At 33.8% G+C, this 13,575-nt stretch overlaps 1 protein-coding gene across 5 annotated transcripts in view; it reads right to left on the bottom strand.

Annotated features, from left to right (window-relative positions):
* Positions 1–8,933, bottom strand: part of LOC133328703 (proteoglycan 4) — a 63,620-nt gene extending 54,687 nt beyond the window's left edge. For 3 of the 5 annotated variants that reach the window (XM_061537249.1, XM_061537245.1, XM_061537248.1), the window contains exon 1: positions 7,610–7,837. In XM_061537249.1, the coding sequence (XP_061393233.1) occupies positions 7,610–7,666 (57 nt within the window). In that variant the 5' untranslated portion in view covers positions 7,667–7,837. Of the gene's footprint in view, positions 1–7,609; positions 7,838–8,817 lie in introns of those variants that run through there. The other 2 variants (XM_061537247.1, XM_061537246.1) reach the window with 2 other exon arrangements.
* Positions 8,934–13,575: the final 4,642 nt, after the last annotated feature.

Raw genomic sequence — 13,575 nt, 5'->3', positions numbered from 1 at the left:
TCTTTTCTGATTGATTTTATTACGCATAAGTACAATGCCATTGGGAACACCCTTCTACTTTTTCCAAATCAATCACCCAACGAAAAAAAACTCATCATATCACTTTCTTTTACGACAATACAGCTCATTAACCCCATTGTTGCTCGAATACCGATCCAGTACAAAGACAAAAGATACGAATACAACTAATTGAATAAGTTCCCCAACGCATTAACAATGACATCGTGTGTGTGTGGGAAGGTGCTCTCCGGTAAAGTTATTTGCACAGGAGACAAACTAAAGTTTTCCTAATTAGGTTACTTTTATGTTATATGCATGGAATTTATTATGAACATTAAATCATTATTTGAAATAGATACAGGGAATGGAATGATGCTGTCATAAGCAGAAGAAGAAGAAAAACACCCCCATAAGTAATGACATTTAAATGAACGTTGATAGGGTGGATGTAGGCACGTGTATCCAGGAACAAAGTGATGAGTAATTATTCATAAATAAAAGATGGCAAAGGAGGATATTGTCACATAATATTATGATGTGGAACTTTGACAATTAGGAAATTCATGAAACCTGCAGAAGCATATAAGTGCTTAAATCTATTTCCATTACAAGCAAATAAACCTTAATAATAACAAAAAAGTCGTGTTTGGTTTCCTTGCACTGTTCAACATATTCAATGTTGTTTAATCTCAATTGTTGTTGCTGGTGTTTTGCACTTGTTTTTGTCGGTAGATTTTCTGCGGTTGTTGGTTTTTTGTTTTGTTTGGTTACAGTTCATGCACCACCAACAATCAACACTAAAGCTTTTGAGAAAATAACTATCCAGCCAGGCGTACTACCCAGGGCCAGGTGTATGTCTCATGAAAATATAAGACAAGTAGTAGCAGCAACAACAACAACACCAACTACAAAGCAAAAGAAAAACAGCAACTTTCTGGTGTTTTCTTGTTTTGTTGTTGTTGTTTTCTTTAACATGTAACTCAAGACATGCACATTGCAAGAAAATTTGCATTTTTTTATTTCAATTTTACTCCGTTTTTTATTGCAATTAGTATTTGTTTCTTTTTGTTGTTTCTGTTTTTGTTGTGGAAAATGGCCAATTAAGATGGCATTAAATTTAAATAGACCAAGCTGCAAAGTAAGGTAAAACATTAAAGTGAGGTTTCACTCGGCTGCCACAATTGTAATTACCTCAAATATTAACAGTGTTGTATGATTTGCATAGTTTCTTTTTCACAGTCAGATTATGTGAAACAAATTTTACTAGGATTCAAAGTTTAGACGTAACATGTATTTCCAGAATCGTTAAAGTTGTTATCAGGTACTCGTAGTATTCTATTGTAGGAGAATACCTCTCATTCTATGAGACTAATTTTATATATATTTTCTATAAAGACTTGATTCAAAAGTTGTCTAAATTAAAGCAAAATATCAATCTTCGAAAAAGAGACACATACTAAAGATACTCTTCTATACTTCCATGAAAGGAAATCTTAAAATATCCTGGTGAAGGTATTAATAACATGCAAATTTTGAAGAATGCTCTGCTTATGACTTTATCAAATTTTCTCATATCAATCTTTCTTTTCGGAGACTATCACGTTCGGGTAGGTACAAATAATATTATTCCCCTTTCTACTGATGGTCTCTGAAATTCATTTTAGTTATTAAAATGTTACCCCCAAAAAAACTACAACATTCCCTATTTAATTTGTAAACGTTTTAAGTTTTCAACTATTTTTATTTTCAGCAATTTTCATGTTTTTTTCTTTACGGATGACTCATCCGACCACATGGAAACAAAACTTCTTTTCCGTTTTCATGATGTAGCTGAAGGAACAACTCAACAAAAACCTCATCCTTCCTTTTTCCTCTTCCAAAGACAGAAAGAAAGAAAAGCCTCAAGAAGACAAACAATATTTGACCGAATCAGCAGTGCAGCCGACAAACACACTGACATATGTTTGTATATTTGCCGATTTATAGCCGGCATTTTGTAATGGAATTAAAATGCATAGCTTGATTATTTCGCCTTTTAAAAATGTAAGCCATGCACCAAACCCTCCACCCCCCCACTTTGGTCGGAACGAACAGCCAACAACCCACTTAATAAATTCAGTCGGGGTGAGGGAGGGAGCGAGGACACACTCATTCTTTGTAAGTTAAGTAATGGAAGTTGCCAACATTGCTGCTGCTTCTTCTTGCTGATGTAATAGTAATAAGTTTACTATTTAAGGGAAACCGCACCAAAGCACACCATCATCATCGTCGTTGTTGTCGTCCTTCTTTTATCCTTTTTCTTTATTGTTCTCTACCATGTTATATTAAAATTCTGGTCGGTCGGTCGGTATGGCTGTCTGTCGGCCATTCGACCATACTTTCTGGCTCGTGTCTTCTGTATCATCCTTTAATGGTGGGGAGCGCAAAAAAAGCAAATCGTCAAAAGCCGGCTCCAGTCATACGGTGAGAAAATATTAATGTCAGTTGTGCCCTAATACTACACAGCTGTTGTTGTTGCTCGCTCTTTCTGTTGTTGTTCTTGGTTGGAAGCACATGCGGCTAACGTAAAATTAGTGTTCATTTTATATGACTGGAAAAACGGTTATCACGTTCTCTTTCATACACTCTTTTCTCTCACCAAAAGCATTCCAGTTTTTTAAATTCATTGAAGGGGTTTGAAAAATATTATTCTCTTGTTCTTTACTCTCATTTCAGCACTATTCCTACACAGTTGTTGTTGTTGCTCACTCATTTTCATATAACTGGATTAATTCACTTTCTCTCTCGACGAGCAATTTCCAGCTGTTTGAATTCATTGCATATTTCAAGGGTTCTTGCTCTCTGCTCTCATTTAGACACCATTCCCACCAGCTGGTGTGAGGACTGTTCACATTTACCACCACTTGTCGCAGGTTCTTGCTTTCTTCCGTTTCACATTCAACATTTTTGTTGTTGTTGTTGCTGTTTTACTGTTGTGTTTTATAAGTCAATTTCTCTGTATTTCTTTCTGTCTATGTCTCTGTATGGGTGAGTTCTTTTTCTTTTTAATTCGTTCGTCATCTGTATTACAATGTTGTTGTTCTTACTTGTTTTTCGCAATTGAATGACACTCACTCCTCGTATCATCGTATCATATGGTATTGATTTTCTTCCTCTTTTTGTTCTTCACACTTTTCTTTCTATACATAGCTATTTTGGTTCGGCGTTGCCGATATTATATATTTTACTTTGTTTTTGTATTTCTTAGAACGGATATTTTTCGTTTTCTTGAGAAAGCTCCTAGTGGACCATTGGTGTGCGACTTCTACTTCTCGCCTTCTCCTTCATACCCACCATTCGCCAATTTCTTTCTTTCGTATCGAGTGAAATGTCATTGTATTTTATGACTCCTTCACGGTGAAAACAATTGCGTAAAGAAATGTGTTGCCAAAGATTTATTATTAGCATTGGCTGTGTGTGTATGTGAATGTGTGTTTTGAATGTATTTGACAGTTAGTGCCAATTTTCATGTAATTCCATGCGAATGTCTTCTTCCGGTGCGTATGTCACCCTTTAACCCATTCTAATATTGTGTATTTTTGCCATCCGTGGCGAACAAAAAAATAATATGCTGCATTGCAGCATACAAAACCCCATAGATAATGATTGCGTATTTACATAACCTCAAAAAATGTATGTAAACGTTCATGAAGTTTTGGTGTGGAGTGTATACAAAGTGGTTAAAGTAACACTACGATTCCAGGATTCCTTATTTATTTGTTTATTATTTTTGTAAATACAATCTTTGAAATACTTTTTTGTTAAGTAACAAATATATAAAATCATTTTTAACGCCCAATGACATTCATCAGACCAATGTTGGAAACTCTTATTCTGTTAACTTTCATTTATTATTCACTTGGCCTCGATTTTACCACTTATTACTGTGCTATCGTAATTTAAGTCAATTTTCTTATTATACCTTGCACTATTATCTTGTATGTCTTTGTGAGAATGTTTGTAACATGTATGGAGGATAATGTATGAGGACATATTTCGAATCAATTTCTGAATTCATCGATGTTTTTTCCAATAATCGGTCAGTTTATTGAAAATAATTTCACCTTTCTGTTGTCTATCCGAACAATACGAATTCTTTTAAAGGCAACCAAGATAAGTCGTATGTATCAAGATTGTTTAAAATTCGTAATATGAATCCGAAAGATATAGTATTCTCACCCTTTTATTTCAATTACTTACGGAACATTTAATTAAAGAAGCATGTTTTATGTGTATACTTTCCATCATGAGGTGAAAACGGAAAATGCCACTAATTGTTCGGTACCTTCATAAAGGGCAGGCTATGCAAAAGTAAATTTTTAGTAGGAAGCCTGGCACCCAATAAGAACCAACTTAGAGACTATTCGGTAAAAAAACGTAACCAAAATACCAAATAATGACGGTGGAGGCTATCCTAAAAAGTAGACCGATATCGATAATTTTTGGTAAGAAGATTTTCCACCCAATGTGAGCTCAAAGTCCCTTATTGCATACAAACCAAAATGCCGAATAATGGGGGATACTATTATATGAGGACTATCTTAAAAAGTGAACCAATATTTATGAATTTCGGTAGAAAGATTTTCTTCAAAACGAGAATTCAAAATACTAAATTATAGCCTATTCGAAAAAAAACATGTCCTCAAAAGTGACCTTATTTTTGGTAGCTTATTTTCGAGCTTCGTTTCAAGAATAAAAAACACTAGAATGGTCTTTTATTCCTCCGAAGTATTTTCAATTCCATGGTAATGACCATTTTTTCTAGACTCCCAACCACTTTTTTCCGAATATATAAATGAAAAATTCATACTCAATTTTCATTTTTTCTAATTATAATACTGAATATGGAATAATTTAATCACTGGTGATATTTGTATTCGGTATTACACACAGGTTTTATTATTCACTTTATATATCAAAGAGTTTTGGGATGTGATGTTGATCAAATCGGTTATTCAATTCACTTCAAACTGAATTTACAAGTTTATAAAATATTGAAAAGCAGAAGAGGATCGACGGCTTACACCTTCGAACTTAATCGAGATTTGGTAAAGATAATAGGTTGTGCCAAGTCTGGTTCAAATCGGATATTTCATTCGTCCGATATTAGATTTATAAATGATGCTTTTATTTTGAAAGTAGTTTTCTAGAAAAGTTTACAAAACATATCCAAATTAATGCCACTTACCAATATTTTTGAAACAAATCAAACCCAAAACTTTAAATATCTCAATATAAGAAAAATTGACTTAAACCACTTTCAAAATAAACGACTCAAATATTGACATTTGTAGTGGAGGTACGAGAAAGAGTGATCAGTGGGTCTCATTGTTCAAAGTTTTATTCAAATAGAATAGTCCGTTCGCATGATATTATAAAATTATTTTTTTGCACAATTTTGACCATTTTATGGGGGAGGTACCAGAAGGAGTAGATCGATATTCCTCATCTTTGAACTTTAACAAAATTGGGAAGATATATTATGATGTATAAAGTTTGGATGAAATCGTCTACGTCCTTCGAGAGTTATCGTGCGCACCAGCCGGACAGACGAGCATTTGTAAATCGACTCCATGTTGTCTGAAACGGATTTGGTCCAAGGAAACATGGGATCTAAAACTAATATTTCGATTAGGCACATTTTTGTCGTATCAAAGTGTATATACCCTCATTAGCCATAAGGCTGAGGGTATAAAAATCCGTTACTATCAAAATCTGACCTTAAGGGGACCCCCCCCCATTCTCGGGGTCAAAATTTTTGTTGATATAATTCGAATCTACACTGATTAAAGAATGTCTCTACAAAATTTCAAGTGAAAATCTCAAGAACTGTTGAAGATATATCCGATTTATTGTGTCAGCATCAAGTTACGGCTGAAGGGCTTCTCAAACTTTAAACGCGTTTTTCTCTAAACATTTTTTTGCGAATGGCGGGCACGATAACTCAAAAACTAATAATCCAATCGGTTCCAAATTTTGCAACGTTTCTCTGGGAGTGTATAGCTCTCGTATGAACTAGGATAAAGCCAGTCGGTGAAGATCTTCCTTATTTTTTAACTTGGTTTTTGGTAAAAAATCCGCGATTTTTCAAAAATATTTTTTCAAAGGGCCACCATTTTCTTAATTTTAGAGCGAAGTCAATAATCCTAGTTCATACGAGAGTCAGACATGTACTCTTTCTAACACCGTTGGAATTTTCGGATTCCGATGTTCCAGTGAGGAGTTATCATGCCCGCCATCAAAAATAAGGACTTTTCTTTAATTACAAAAAACAACAACAAAACAATAACAAAATTTTTTTGTAAATTATTTTTCTTCTCTTTTAAATCTTCAATTATATATGTGCAAAGTTACAAACCTTAACAAGCATTGGTATTGATTTACCAGCCCATTGAAAATCTTGAAAAAATAAAATCGAGAATGGGGGGGGTTCCCTTAAGTCAATTCTAAATTGTTCGCTAGAAACCACGACCAAACAATTTACAAAAAATTACCAAAAACAAAACAATTTACAATCATTTGTTGTAAAATGTTTTGAAATCTTTCTTATATGTGTTAAATAATTATTCTTGAGGAACAGCTAATTGACCCGATTTTGGGGAACTAAATATTTCCTTCCATTTATAGACATCTACCGAGGCTACAACTAAGAAATACACGTCTGTTTTAAAATCCGGACTTAAATTAATCAATATTTTAAAATAATATTAATAAATAAACATTGAACTCGCATTCTCTAAATACCGCTAGAATCTATGTGGAAAATAAAATGTAGTTGTTCACTTTATATTTCAGCAAATAACTCCTTATAACGAATACCGTCGCTATCCTTGCATATACATTGGTTATAAAATTGTACAAAATATAGAACATTTGTTTTTGTTTGCTTGTTTTTTTTTCAAGTAGACGACTAATTCGTCATCAACATTACCTCGACGGGTGAATGAGTATTCGCGCGTGTGTGTGAGTCAGAAAATATCAACATTTTTGTTGGCTTTGTTATTGGCAACTTTATATAATGACCTTATTATCCTTAGCAATAAATCCGTTTGTTGTGTGTTAGCCAATACACTTTGCTGCTACAACAGCAACGGCAAAAGGGTGGTGAGTGCCGAATGCAAAAAGGACGAAGACAAAAAACAACAGCGAACGGCAATAGCAACAAAACACCCAGCCAAAGACATGTCTAACTCAAAAGGACTGACTGCATTTGTTGTATTTCGTACAGGTTTATTGCCAGGGTGAGTATGGGGCTCTCTATGTATGTGTGTCAGTGTGTGTGTGTGTGTGATTGTACATGCGGTTCGTCGTTGTCGTCGTCATTCTAGTTGAGTTCTGTTTTAGTGTTGCACTGCAAAATACTGCAGTATGAAATCACTTGAATGGGTTTTGCTTTGTCGTCGTAATATGACCCAATGGCCTGCTTAACAAAAAGCCACTACATATCGTACACTGAATATCATCACGCCTAGTAAGTAGTATGTTGGGGATGTCGGTTGTTGTGTCCTCGTCGTCGTCATATGTTATATCTAAGTTGTTGTTTTTGTTATTTTGCAAAAGGGGTACTTACCTTGTCAACCGGCATTGATGGGCACGCTCTACACAAATTCCAAAATGAGCCGATCATAAGGAAGTGTTTTATTGCTTAACGATGAACTGAATCAATTGAAAGACAAAAACACAATACAATAACAATTCAAATATGATCGAATTCGGTAAGGTCTGCAAATGGTACGCTGCAGGTACGCTTTGCTTTCTTAGAGGGTTAAACAACGAACAATTAACAACATTAATTAACTCTTTTCTTTGTGGATGTCGCGTATACTTGTGTTTGGTAAGATATATACATGTAGTTGGGAGGCGAAGGGGGAGATTACACGTAGTTATATATATGTAGGTATATTTGTTGGTTATTTTTGTAATAAGTTAACGTTCATGTATTTTAACACACATGGCTGGGTTGAGGTATTAAAAACAATAACTTTCATCTACAGGAAGCTTGGAGGTAGAAAAAAAACAAACAAAACAAACCAGAAATATTAAAAATAAATTACAAAACATATTTTAAGGACTTTGAAAATTAGCAATACTTTAGCATACTTTAAGGAGCGTGGCGTAAATGTCAAATCAAGTGTTCTTTCTTACTCTTTGCCGTCGTCGTTGTCTCTTTGCTTCTTATTCTGTTTGCTTTAACTGTTTACTCCGTTCGGTAGAGCAAAATCCAAAAAATAACATACGGAACGGTATTTTGAGGAAGTCAAAAATTCATTCGCAACCGAAGTGCTCTGGCTTTTTTACTCCGGGCCGGGCCGTATTAAAACACTCCGTACGTGCAGAGAACAGTGAAACTCAGAGCACAACGAATATATGATGGCTTAAACTTTGCCTTACACTACAAACACACACTCACACGAACGCATGGTATCTGTGTCTGTGTGTGTGAGTGGGAAAAGCATACACCAGGAAAAGTGGTGATCTCACACATTGAAAAATATAATGTGGAAAATTTTCACTACTTCGTGGTATACTACATACATATGGATAAGGCAAAGAATTTTTAGTTTTTTTCTCGTTTTCCACAAAAGAAAAATCAAAGCAAAAAAGCAGACATTCACAAATTCTCAATGTTCATCCTAAAAGTATGCTTCAATAGAGATGTATGTATGGATTTTCTTCTTGTCATTCATTGGTGGGGATAAGCAGTAAGAAAAATCGTTCAATTAACAGTTAATACGCACACACACTCATACATACAATACACATACACCAACAACACACCGTTAATTCATGTATGTACCGTTATGTTTGTCACTTCGTCTTCTTTTATAGATTTTCGTTTAATTTGCGTTAAAAAAAATTAATTTCTTGTGCTTAAGGTCAAGTAATTATTTTTTTCTTTCTTTCTCTCTTTTTCTTTCTTCGGGTATATGTGTTTTTCTTTTTTTAATTTCTTTTGCTCGAAGCAATAACAACAAACAATTTTTCTTGCTATGGAAAATTTTCTTTACAAAGGGAAGAAAATTCCAATAAATTTTCTATTTGTTGGACGCGCTCGTTGGTGGTTCGACAATGACTTTTGATTTGAAATTTTAACAACTTATCACGACGATTACACGAACACGACTAAAAATTTTGCACTCAGCTTGGTAAATTTGTTGGGCTTATTCTGGTCTGGTCTTGTACAAGCACTCACACACTCACGCACACACCCAAGGCATGGCATGGAATGGAAAAATGAATACCAGAAATGAACAGAGAACGGTGGTGCTTTTCTTCGTAGCGAAAATTGAGTTTATTTTTTGTTATTCTGTCAGTTGACATCATTGTTGACGTTTGCACAGATAGTGGTGAATACATTTGAGGTGGTGGTGAATGAAGCTTTGCAAAGAAAAAGCTTTTTAGCGGGGTTTTACACTTATTGGAATTGGTGTTGAGAGTTTCTCTCTCCCTCTGAATTGAGTTGGAAAACCAACACAGGTAGGAACAAAAAAGTACGAAAAGGTACATAAAATTCTACTTCAATTAATAATAAATCATAATTATCGAGAAATATTGGCCAATATTTATACCAGTTAAATAATATATGTTATAATTTAAGCGTAAATGTATTCACGAATAATAAAAAAATCTTCTTTTTGGTTTGGCATGTTTATGTGAATTCGTATCTTTTGTGAACAAAAAGTACGCTTGTTACAAAATTAAAAATAGCGCAACTCTAATTACTCTCTCAAGATAGGAAAACTCTCAACACCAATCCCAATAAGTGTAAAACCCCGCGTATAATGGGGATCACACTGTGGTAATATTGTCCTGGTGGCCCAACTTCGTATGCGATTGTTTTTTTTTTTAATAGCCTGTTTTTGTAAAATTCGAAACGAAACAATTCGAATGAATTGCTACCAAACCTTTATTTATGTAAAAATATGTTTCTTGCTTCAAAACAAAAATAAATGACATATTTTTCAAAACCAAGGAGTTTAAGTCACTCGAATTCGTTCGTTTAGAATTTTACAAAAACAGGCTGTGAATCAAATTGAGGATACTTTGTACATGTTTAAACGGCATTTACACTATAACTTTTTACAGGGTTAACCTATTTTATGACGATTTATTTGACTTATATGCCATGCAATTGACAATTTAAACCCATTGAATTAACGAACTCCAGTGCAATGTTAACCTACTATTATATTTGTGGAAAATGTAAAATAGATTTTTTAGAAGGACAATCGTCACCGTCTATGCAAATATTTTGTATTGCTTTGGCGTAGTTGGCGAATAAATACTTCACATTTAGTTTACACATGTAGCTTTTGTAAGCAATTGTGCTGCAACTAGGCCGAGGAGTTCTTATGAGAGGGAGGTAAGAAGAATGGAAAGAATTAAGAAATTGTTCATACATATTTTATTGTTCTTTCATTTTATTATTAATTTGTTAAAAAAAACACGTCCACAACAAGGTATATATATATATATATATATTTAACCCTACGGTCAATAACCGGGTACATTTGTACCTTTTTTTGAATAAAAATGCTGTAAATTTTTTAATAATGGAGATATTTGGATCAAATTTTGAGGAATCATTCTTGAGGTATTTTCACACATAATCGAAGAAAAAAATTATATATATTTTCCATATATCTATTTTCTACAATTTTTTAAAGTTATTACCTACGTAGATCAATAACCGTGGTACATTTGTACCCATCCAAAGATAGATCTGTAACACATTAAAAAACGATAACGATAGTCAACGTGAGGTTTTTTATTTTAAATTAGTCTATACGGATCTGATCTACATGTAGGAACTCAAAATTATATATACATTAAAATAATATATATTTAAATCCATTCTTAAATGATAATCTATCTAAAACAATCATAGTAAATTCGTTATAGCTTTCGAATGGGTTAAGCTTTTATAGTTATTTTTTTATTGGTATCTTATTTAGGTGTTGCCCAACACCTCTCCCTTATACCAAAGGAAAACCAAGGTAGTTTCTGATTTCCACGAGTCGCCATGATGGTCCCATGTTGTCTAGGGCCACAAAAATTTGCAGAGGGGATGAGGAACACCTAAATAAGATCCCAATAAAAAAAAACTAAAAAAGCTTAACCCATTCGAAAGCTATAACGAATTTACTATGATTGTTTTAGATAGATTATCATTTAAGCATGGATTTAAGTATATATTATTTTAATGTATATATAATTTTGAGTTCCTACATCTAGATCAGATCCGTATAGACTAATTTAAAACAATAAACCTCACGATAGTCCAATTTTTTAATGAGTTACAGTGCTATCTTTGGATGGGTACAAATGTACCACGGGTATTGATCTACGTATACTTTTTTGTTTATTGACCGTCGGGTTAATAAGGTAGCAGCATCGGCCCAGCTGTTGGTGCAAATAAATGTCAAAAATGTTGTTGTAAAGTAGAACCAAAAAATTAAAAAACAAAATTATAAAAGAAAATCTCCGAATTTCGAAGAGCTTCTTTAACAATACTTTTATTAACATTTTCTACAAGAATTTGTGTAAAAAGATCTTGTGAATCTGTTTGTTTTGGCAACAACCGATGTTTGTTGTAGAAATTCGCCTATGCGACTACCTTATATATATTCTTTGGTCCACCACAATCTTTGAAAATATTAGTTTTTTTTAACAGTTCTTCCATACAGGGTGCGCAAAAATTTGCTCGCGAGTGATTCAAAATACGTTCTTTGCTTTTTGTGCTCATTTTACGAATGAATTATTATATGGCGATAAATTCTTTACCAAACGAGCGTTCGCCAAAGAATGTTCGCACCAACATAACAAACGAGTGAGAGCACACCACAACGATCGTTCCTTTCGTTTGGTGGTTGAAATTCTTGAAATTTAGTTAAAATTCACAGAAAAATAAAAAAATGAACCAGTCGACTAGGGATCTACAGATCGAATCCGCCTTTTAATGCAAAATCTACGTGAATTACGTGCGCACGTACACATCGTACGTTTCGAGTAATTCCATAAAATCGATTAATCGAAAACGAAGGAATATGAAGGAACAACGAATAAAAAGAGAATACCAAAACACAGAGAGATTTGTTTTCGGTCGATTACTCGATTAGTCGGATTCTTGTATTCAAAGTGAGCGGTCGTTGGACGCAGTACATGTTAACTTTGCTTAATTATAACAGAAGAAGAAAAAAACTATTACTTGAGTTGTTGTTTGTGTACTTGTGTTTTTAGTGAAAAGTTTTGTTGTTTTTTGGTGAATTAAAATAAATCAAAGTGATTAGAGCGCAAAGTATGCTTACTTAGGCCTGTAGCAAAAAGTGTATCGAAAGCAAATAAATTTCACATTGATGTGAAAAAAAAGAAAAATTGCAACCCCACAAATAAAGCTTGGGATGGAAAATGTGCAAACAACCTTGAAATCATGAATTAAATCCCACGAAAGAAAGGTAAATAAATGAAGAAGAGCATTTCAAGTACTCAAGTCGGTACATAAAAACAGTAGCCACCAACCAAAAAAAGAAAGTACACACAAGAAAACAATACAATAATAACGAACTATTAAAGAAGAAAACAAATGCAAATAGTGGTGGTATATTATATTTTCGTGTTTTTGTTGCTGTTTTTGTTAAGCTTGGAATGTGCATTACATTCTATTCTATTTTTCATGGAAAAGTCGACGACGACGTGAGCAAGTGCTGTATATTGAAAGATGTCTCAAGTGAATCTGAAGGATAACCAACCGATAATGAAAAGACAGGATAAAGTTTTTGCTGCTGCTGTTTTTGTTGTTGCAAAAACCTATAAAGTTATAATAAATTGTTGGCTTTGCTTCGTTTGACAACGACGACAACCAATATTACAAAACAAAAAAGGACCTACGAAATGATGCCGCTGCCACCACCAACACCACGGCCCCGACCACACAAAAGGAATCGGAGCAATGTATGGTGGTGTCTGCCAGCCTTTGTATCGTATGTTTTTGTTGTTTGTGGGTAAATTTTTCCATTGCGGGGGGGTGAATACACACCAAATCAAGCAAATAAAACAAAAACAACTTTTCAATTGAGCAACTGTTCAGTTCGAGTGAAAGGAGAAAGGAACGAATGAACGAACTAACAAAACGAAGGGCAAAAAAATAAGGGCGTCCTATAAGATACATCAACATCATCATCATCATCGTCGTAACGTAGTTAGTGGTTGTTGTTCTTATTACATACTTTTTGTTTTTGTTGGTTTTCTTGATGCATAAAGTCTGTCTGTGTTGTTAGTTAAAGAGATGGTGGTGCATATAAGTCAAACAGAGAGAATTTGGCGTATTTATCGAAATAAGAAAAATACTCCAATAGGTCCATAATATAAAATTACTAATTACTAAATTTTTAAAATGTGTTTGTTTTAAAAATTTGATAAGATATGTACAGTAAGAAAAATCGTCCCATGATATTATCGCTGTAACATTCAGAACTTTTGTATTACCCCCAAGATCTTCCTACTCATGGAAATATTCTTCTACTCCAACTTTGCCGA

The sequence above is a fragment of the Musca vetustissima genome, unplaced genomic scaffold, assembly GCF_032173495.1.
Source record: "Musca vetustissima isolate MV318-11 ecotype Yass unplaced genomic scaffold, APGP_CSIRO_Mvet_v1 utg1439, whole genome shotgun sequence".
Lineage (NCBI taxonomy): Eukaryota > Metazoa > Arthropoda > Insecta > Diptera > Muscidae > Musca > Musca vetustissima.
The sequence above is the reverse complement of the archived record's forward strand: the minus strand, read 5'-3'. Positions and strand labels throughout refer to the sequence as shown.